Source organism: Elaeis guineensis, chromosome 6 (assembly GCF_000442705.2).
Source record: "Elaeis guineensis isolate ETL-2024a chromosome 6, EG11, whole genome shotgun sequence".
Lineage (NCBI taxonomy): Eukaryota > Viridiplantae > Streptophyta > Magnoliopsida > Arecales > Arecaceae > Elaeis > Elaeis guineensis.
Window position 1 is genome coordinate 13,633,630 of NC_025998.2, and position 9,846 is coordinate 13,643,475.

The window sequence follows — 9,846 nt, forward strand, 5'->3', positions numbered from 1 at the left end:
TATATAGTCCTCGTCTGCTCGGTGAATGTAAATTATAAAGTACTCCGTATATTTGAAACCCATGCAGCGGACATCGTCGACAGGAGTTGTTTTCCTGGGAAATTAATGATAGAGCTAAGGCATTGACAAATATATTTTGGTAGCTTTTTCATGGACACATCACCGAAATCTTCTCCAGAACCCGAGAATCCAGTCAATCTCGATTTCGTCCACGGGAGGACGATTTTAAAAAGCCGTTGATGTTCACCGATTCATGGGAAAAGCGTCAGGCTGTGGGGACGCAAGAGAAGGACCACATCAGATGGGTCATATCAACCGGTCAACAGTCCGTTACATACGTAAAGCTATAACACACTGGCCTGGATCATGAACGCCACGCTGATGTGCTCTTGTGCATGATGACGTGGCACGTAGCGGCCGTCCAAGGCGAAACAAATTTCCCAACGTATGTCTGGGTCGCACACCAACACGTGTAGACTCCCACCAACCTGAAACCTCCACGTCCAGCAAAACTCGCGTGGATCCCATGTTGGATCGCATTAGAGGCACTAGGATGGTTACGTGGCATGTGATGATTGGTACATGGAATGTTTGGGTGTGTGGCGGTCACTTCAAAGTGTTGTACCCCGGTCAAGAGAACTCGGTTATCAAGGAAGGATGGGGAGATGGAGAGAGATGGATGGGATTTTTTTTTTTTTTTTTGAATGGGTATTATTTTGGTATCTATTTTTTCCTCGTTTTAATTTTCTCTTTTTCGGGGACGACGCTCGCTCGTTGTTCGCTAGGGTTGGATTTTATAGGCAGAGAGAGAGAGAGAGAGGGGGGTGGGGGGGCATCTTTTGGAAAGCGGTGGTCGCCAAAACCGATCGCTCTCGCTATCTCACACACACACTCTCTCACCTCGAACGCCGGACGCCAATCTCTAGGCTCCGCTCTGGCGACTGTCGGGACAAACTTTTTGACGACGATCTCCTTGGATGGATCAGCTGATCCACCAATAATACCGAACACAGTGCATCAATCTAGCTGTTCAGCTCGTGTTTGAAATAACGGCCGTTATAATATTATGACAACGTTAAAGAGGGCTCATGGGCTCCCATAATCATACACATGTTAGCAACGGATCCACATGGTATTGATACTGTTCATCATGAATATTTAACACTTTATATCAATCCCCTGCTGCCATGTTGGATGCATATTAATTGAGCAAAAGAGCACAATAGTATTCGGTCAAAAGAGGACAAAATAGTATGATATGTAGCACACTATACATATTCTGAAGGGACCTTTCAATGGCTTTCATTGATAACAATTGTCACCACTTGCATACTTTACTTTTATCTATGCAAAAGAGAAAGATGTATTATACACTGGATGATATATTGCAGCTGTAGGATAACCCAAAATTTGTCCATCATCAGGATAGATTCATGATTTTCCACTAGCAAAATTCAGATCAAAAGTATTTATCGGTTGGATTTTTTAGTTGGATCAACAAGGATTTGAACAAACATCACCGTTTTGGCTAATGCTCCTCAATCTCTATTATATAATGGCCAACAACTGCTCATTCGTTATAATAAATTGTTTTCATCAGATCAAACAGACCTAACAAAAATGGAGCAAATAGCGGCCGTCGTGTAACCTTGCCAGCACATCCTTATTCGGTCCCACGACCACGTGGCAGCTGATTCATGGTTGGAGGCCCAAGTATGAGCAGTGGCAAGGGGCCAAGGGACAGCTGATCCTGTCGGGCAGAGGAGGGGTTTGGTTGTTAGAATGATGGGCTCCATCAGCTTTCACTTTCTCTTTTATCTGAGCTGCTCCCTTTGACCTGGGAAATAGACGCAGTAACAACAGCTCACGAAGCCGTGCCAAGGGGCGCGCAGGGAGGGATGATTAGCTAAACAGTAGCCTAACTCCTTTTCCTGCCCAGACTTTAGATAAATCGACGAAATAGATTGATACATCTCCAATATTCTCTTCTCTTCTCGCTGTGATTGGTGTCAAAAGACGGGATCTTGCGCCACTGACCGACCGGTCCTTGGACCGATGATTCGGCCCGGCCCCCTTTTGAAGCGTCCGTAATCATGACCGAAGCCGTCTCATATAAATCCTTCCTCCCCTCAGGCTCAGGCTCAGGCTCAGGCTATCCATAATATGATATCCTCCTCTCTTTTCCTTTTTGTTTTTTCTTTTTCCTATTTTCACATTTCGTTACGAGAACCACGTACGTACGTGGAGAGGTAATCACGTGACAGAACTGGACAAGGGGAGGCTCGTCGTGGAGATTGACACGTGCGAACCCAAGCGTAAGACAGGAGATCCGGTTCGCAGAGCCTGCTGGTCCTTCGTGTGTAAGCGTGACACGTTCCACGTTTACGCTGATCCGAGGGAGGACAGAGTAAAGATCTGGTGTGGGGCCGGTCTTGGCTCGTGCCTGGCCATCTAAATCCGTGCCTCGTGATCGGGGAAGTGTGAGATTATATGGAAGACTGTTCCAGGAGTCACGTGGGTTCTTTGACCGCCCAGGGACCAACCCCATCTGTCTCCTCTGACCCGCATTGTTCGCTGCGCCTCCTAACCCCTCCTCTCTCTCTCTCTCTCTCCCCCTTCTCTCTCTTTCTTCGGCGTGTCATGATACATCGTCTTGCTAATCACGTAGACCCAGACCTTGTCACACGTCGTTGTGTTGCATAAGTAGCGCGGAGCAACGAGGAACAACAACGCCAACTTGGTTGCCTAGCCAAAATCGAGGAATACATAGAGAGAGCCAAGGCAGAGAAAAAGATACGTTGGAGAGAGACAGAGAGAGAGAGAGAGAGAGTGTGTGTGTACACAAAGCCCAAACGACCCAGCTACTGAGAGACCGAGGAGGTTATCTGACTGACTTGGACTGAGCCGCGCCCCCACTGCACCTCTGCAGTGCACCCATCCCGGAGGATCTAATCCCTTCCCTCCACATCCCTCTCTCTCTCTCGTTAGACGACACCTTTGTACCGTTGCTGACCGGTCTTCTCCAACCCCCATGTATCCTAGAATTGTTTAATACTGGCTACGGATATAGTAATATGCTCATTTCCATTTCCAAACTTTGTTTAAGAAAAATTCTATAGTTTCTTATTCTCTCTCTCCTTCACAAAGCCTTAAAACAGACAAACCCCGATCTCCCATTTCCCTAGTTCCCATGCTACATGGCTCGCATTATTTTGTTCCAAGCCCCCATTAATTAATCTATTCAATTAACCCGGCTGTCCTTTGTTTGCTGGCGCGACTGCATATATAACCACATTATATGCACACACGCACACACAGACATTGTAGCTTGTAGTTGCCCTTGCCATTTCCCATCCCGATGCCCTCCTAGTACGTGCTCTCCCCGTTTTTAAAAGCCATCCCAACCGAGTCTGCCTCTCCCCTATCCCATCCTCCATTGAGTTATTCTCCTCCTAGCGCTGAGCTAGCTGTCTGTCCTTGGGATAATGCTACACCAGTGTGGCCACCATAGCGGCGGGGGTATCTCAACCCCGTGCTCTTGTGGCCTCCTCTACGGAGCTTGCGGCGCGAGTGGCAGCACCTCCTTCTCCATTCTCTTCCCGGGAAAGCAATCAGCCATGGATGAGGTGTTCGATTCTGGATATCCTATCCCGTCCCCATCCTCAGTGGACTGCACCCTATCCCTCGGCACGCCATCGACCCGCCGCACCGAATCCCACAAGCCCCCACCCACTTCCACTCCCATCCAGCAGCCGTCTTGCGTGTCTAGCTTGTGCTGGGATATCCTATCCCCGTCTAGCAAGCAACCGTCGGTGGCCTCTCATGGACCCACTGGACCAACCAATTGCTCCAACCTCGGCGCTGACCCCGTCCTCCTCGCTCGTAGGTGCGCCAACTGTGACACCACCTCCACCCCCCTCTGGCGTAACGGCCCTCGTGGCCCCAAGGTAACGTTAAGCAGCTCCGTTATTCACTCCTATCTTGCTACAAAATTATATGAAGTTTATCCTCACCAGTTTTATCCGGAATACAGTCACTTTGCAACGCGTGTGGGATCCGTTACAAGAAGGAGGAGCGACGGGCGGCGGCGTCGACGGCGTCGCCGACGTCGTCATCGGTAGTGTCGGCAACGGCGGAGCAAACGGGGATCGGGTATGGGTACCCACGGCAGCAGCAGCAGCAGCAGCAGCAGCACCAAGCGTGGAGTTGTTATAACTCGACGGTGACGGCGTCAAAGAATCCTTCAATCTCGACGTATGACGACGTGATGGATGGGGAGGAGGTGTCCTACCTCTCGTGGCGACTCAACGTCGTCCCCTCGGCCCAATTCCCTGTCCGGGACCGGCCCAGCCTCTTCCAATATAATTAGAACTAATTATTACAAGCAGACGTACCCTCTAGTTAATAGTTAACTCCCTTCGTTATTTTTAACGTGCATGGTATCAAAATCAAGCCACATGATGATGTATTATTAACAATGGATGATAATAGTTTTGTTTTGTCAGTAAAAGGGCGAGTTTTTATTTATTTATTTCTTTTTAAGTCGGATTGGTACATTTGGATAAATATTTAGACATGGTCGTGGAAGTTTTGTGGATGAGGAGGGCAGAGGGTGGATGGAGCGGTGGGAATGTGATATAAGAGAAAGTTAGAAGCTTGTTGGAGTGAGAAGGAGAGGGGAAAGAGGATGGGAGAGAAATCCAACGAATGGCCGTACAGCAACGTACTTTGGGGGTCGCAGTGTGCTTGCTTTCACGCGGGAGGCTCACGCTGTCATCCATCCGGAATCCGGAGTTACGTGGCTTGCGTCCTCGAGATTCCTCTCTGCGGAGTGATGCCAAGATTGTGAAACAAAACAAGGCTTGTCGGTGACACATGGATGCTGGCGTCGACTCGCGAATGGTGCACGAATCCCATCGGAAAACACGTGTAGAGTACTGATTCACGAGAACTGTAGATCCTTTGATTCGATGAGCAGTAGCAGAACAAGGTGACAGGTTGGTGTGGTCATCTGAACCCAATGAGGTCCAATATTGATCCTAAATGAGTTTGAGATAATTGCATGGTCTACTTAGGTAGTGGAGCGAACGGCATCTGAAGTGGAGAGAAATTTTTTGTGCATCGTGGATGGAGTAGAAAATTTGATATGAAGCACACCACTTTACATGATTGATTTATGTAGCAATCATTTTTCAATACAATTTAATATTTACAATTTTATTTTTTTATTTAAAAATTTTATATGATGAAAATATTTTTATTTTTTAAAAAAAATTACAACACCTTGTGGTATATTATGACTTTCTATACGCAGGATGTTGTAATATAGTTCAGAAAATTATGACATCCTGTATATATTATGGTATTTTGCATCAAATTATGACTTCTTGCACGTAGGATGTCATAATATGATTCTAGATGTCATGATATGACCCAAGATATCATAATATGGAAAAGATATTTTTGTCCAACCACTTTCCAATATGTATTTAATGCTTGCAGTTTTTTTTTCATTCGAAAATTTTGAATGTCGAAAATGCTTCTATTTTTTGAAAAAAATTATGATTTTTTGTGTATATTATGACATCTTGCGTTATATTATGACATTTTTTGAACAAAAATTATGATTTTCTAGATGCAGAATATCATAATATAGACATAGAATGTCATAATTTTTTTAAAAGATAAAAATATTTTTGTCATTCAAAATTTTAAATAAAAAATAAAATTATAAATATTAAATATATATTAAAAAATAATAATGACATAAATTAATCGGATACGAAAATGTTCTCCGCATTGGATTTTCTACGCGGCTCGCAGTGCACGAAGAATTTCCCCTGCAAGCAGATATGAGGGTTCTCTAATTAAACAAGCATGGGCAAATGCGCTATGCCGTTGTGATGACGATCTCATCTTCACTAGCGAAGCTTTAGACTGGTTGAAGATAAGGAGCCTCACTGATCATAAGGGCATGTTATGGGTCTACACTCCCATAATTTTATTTTGAGAACTGGGATGGTAGAAACGCCAAAATTAGGGTGAGGAGGAAAACGTACGAGAAGAGTTGGCCTAGGATGCTTTCGAGAACATTTAGCTTTAAATACTTTTTTGAGTCAAAAACAATGAACAGTTTGGTAAAATGAAATTCAAAAATATTGATGATGATCTATGGCATTTAAATTGACTGTAAATCAAAAATCATTAGTTTAAGGTCCTTACTTGCACATCAAATATAAAAATAAAATTGACCATTTTAATTATAAGTTATCATGTGTCCATTTTATTAATCATTTAAGAACATCTAAATTAGTTCAAATTTATTTGCATAATTTTTCAAATATTAAGATCAATTAGGTCAATGGTTTGCAATTGCAAATTAATGGTTCATGCTATATTTGCATTCACTAGTTTTTTTTCCACTATCAATTTCTCTACCAGTGAAACAGATCTCTAAAATTTAAGAGAAAAAAAGAAATTTTCAATTGTATTCTAAATATTGTAGATCATCAATAACGGTGCTGATTTTCATTTTATAAGACTGTTTATTATTTCGATTAGAAAGTATTTGGAGCCAAATACTGAAATATATATCTTAGCTTAATTGTATCCATAGTAATGTTAGACTCGAGGAGCATGACGGTAGAACGACTCTTGCTAATTTTGTCCACAACCCAAGATATTCATGATAACTAGCCAGATCCTTAAGTTGCATCAAAACAACATTGGATCAACTTGGAAATGCTAATATGGTGTAGATCGAACCTTAGGTCAGCTGAGACGCGAAATATTTGGTGTTGGAAGGCCCTTGGCTCTTACGTACGTAGCTGAGGCCTCCAGTTCGCAAAGATACTTGGGAATGGACTAGCACTGAGGGGTCCTTGTGCCACGGATGTTCATTTTGAGCTCAAGCCTACCTTAACTCGCATGGATGGTTATAATGAGGACCTCCCAGTTGCCTTCTGGGGTAACGGTGGCATGTGGGATAAGAACACAAGAATCGCATTATGGAGGATTTTGGGCCAAAGCAGTCTCGCCTACTGATGTCCCCAATGAATGGGTCTTGGATACCTCCAAAATCTAGCATATAACCTACACGATGAGCAAAATACAAATTATATATTTTTTTTCTAATAATTTTTAAAGTCAATAATTATCATATTATGTTAATAAAATATATATTATCAATAATTTCTTTCGCATTGCTACTCAACATATTACCTATAGTATTAAAAATTAAATATTATAAAAAATCTTTATGTTATTGCATTAATTCTATAGCATTAACGTCTATTTGGCAATCATACTATTTTCTCAATGTTATACTAATCTCTATGAATCATGATTGGATGATGTGGATATAATATTCCTAGATATGAAGGAATTGTAAAATATAAAAAAGTGATTCTATAGAGCTTTATCATGATATTTGAAGTAAAATTTATTTTTTTATATGGTATGAGAGAATTGATGGAATTTATTGAGCATTCTAAGATACAATAGAGCTATTGTATGTCTTTGCCTGATATAAAGTAATTTTTTAAAAAATATATGTACTCAAAGAAAAAAATTTTAGGCAAAATATATGACCTAGTCACGAGTATCCTAAAAACATAAACAAGCAGCGGCGGTCGTTAATCCAATCATGAAATGTCATTACATATTTAACTTAGAGCATCAGCAAGATGATGTTCTCCTATATTTTTATTTTTTTTATTTATTAACTAAATTGATAAATACATAAATCGCTAAAAATGTTATTATATTAATGAATTTGAGTAAAAGTCATGAAGGATAATTTGGCACTCAATTTCACTTACTCATACTCGATTGTACTCCTAATCTTGAACTGCTGAACAAATCCGATCTTCATCCGTTTTATAGGCTTCATTTCCTGCAATTTATTAGATAGTCAAAGAAATCATAAAATTAAGGAAGTGGAGTTTTATTGAAATGACAGATCAATGATCTCCTTTTCTTCTCACGATCCTGGTTCATAGGAAGGAAAAATTTTAATTCTATTTATGATCTCTTATACTGATAAACAAAGGAACTGATTTTTGAGATTAAAATAGTAAAAAAATATAATCCAATAACACTGGAAGGTAAAATTCTAATTTTTACAAAAAAAAAAAAAAAAAGCAGAAGAGATCTTGTGGATCTTCTTATCACATGATTCATTTTCGGGTCCTTTATCTATTGTGCTATGATCAACATTCTTGTCAAAGCAAAATAAATACCATCACAATCTGCTTTCCAATGAAATTAAAAGAACATATTCATGTGACATATCATTAAGATATTGATTTAGACTGTGTATAAAATTAATTTTCTAAGTAATTAGCTTCTAAATGGAATTCTAAATAAGTATTTATTTTTTCAGAAATAATTACTTATATACACTATGAAAATATACCCTTTACGGATAGCATACTATTTGAATCTCTTTATTGAGTTGCCATGTTTTCTAATGAGAGTGGTATGATTGTTATCACAGCTCGTTAGGATGATGGGGATCGGAAATGTCGGTCAAAAGAACGTGTTAAACCTCACGAAAAAAAAAATGGGACGTCTTAAAGGATGGTTGGAGCGTTGTGGTCTTTTGGGAGTTGGAAATTGTGAGATCGAATCGATCAAGACCTTCAGATAGCTGGGTCGCCTTGAGATCGAATAGTCCATCAAATGAATTTATTTTTTAACTTCATTTTTTTTGTCCCGATGCCACATGTTTCTGTTAATTAACTTAGAAATAAATATCTCTTCTCACTGCGTTGTATGATGCCATGTTGTCTTCATTCATTTAATGATGGAGAAAGAGGGAGGCCGTTTCTGCACGGGAAACACAAAAAATAGGGTTAATCTGGTTATTTAATGGTCCCCGTTCAAAGAAGGTGGGCCTCCTTGGCCCGTTGATGCGTGGAATGCGAATGAACTCTATGGGAGTGGAGAGAAGAGGAATTAAAACCATTGCACATCGTTTTTTTTTTTTTGGGTAGCAACGTTTTATCTATTATATTAGATCAGAAGCAAACAGGTTTATAAAAAAGTTTGTAAACAGAACCAAAAGGAGAAGGATATGAATAAGTTTTGTTTTTTTTTATATATATATATAAAAAATCATTCCTTGTCATATTAAATGCTCGAAAAAATTACATCTTTACAAAAAAAAATTACTGGTACAAAAAAGGTTCCGCCAATTTCATATAGATATAGAGTAATTCTTTGTGCACTACGTACAGTACAATAGGAGCGCACTGTCTAATAATATTGGGACATGTAGCGCATTTAGATGGGATAAATATTTAATACTATTTAATTTTTTAATTTTTAATAATAAAAATATTTTTTTCATAAAATAAAAAAAGAACATTATTATTACTTTCTGATGTCTTGTATAACTTTCTACGAATATATATATGACATCTTGAACGATGTATATGATTTCTTATATTTTTATGATATTTTGAACAATATATATGACTTTCTGATATCTTGTATGACTTTTTGTGAATATATATGATATCCTAAACAATATATATGTTTTCTAATATCATATATGATTTTCTATAAATATATATGATATTTTGAATAATATATATGCTTTCTAACATGTTATATGACTTTCTGTGAATATATATAACGTCCTAAATGATATATATAATTTTCTATATTTTTACGACATTCTGAACAATAGATATGACTTCCTAACATCTTGCATGATTTTATGTGAATATATATGACATTCTGAATAATAATATTTATTATATATACTTTCTAATGCCTTATATAACTTTCTATAAATATATATGACATTCTGAATAATATATATATATATATATATATGAC

The 9,846-nt window shown here is 39.3% G+C and overlaps 1 protein-coding gene across 1 annotated transcript; it reads left to right on the plus strand.

Moving 5' to 3' along the window:
- Positions 1-3,337: 3,337 nt before the first annotated feature.
- On the plus strand, positions 3,338-4,438 carry LOC140858678 (GATA transcription factor 15-like). Its single transcript, XM_073259988.1, has 2 exons — positions 3,338-3,947; positions 4,034-4,438. Exons 1-2 carry the CDS (start codon positions 3,486-3,488, stop codon positions 4,367-4,369), a joined length of 798 nt encoding a protein of 265 aa, XP_073116089.1. The 5' UTR covers positions 3,338-3,485; the 3' UTR covers positions 4,370-4,438.
- The last annotated feature ends 5,408 nt before the right edge of the window (positions 4,439-9,846 follow it).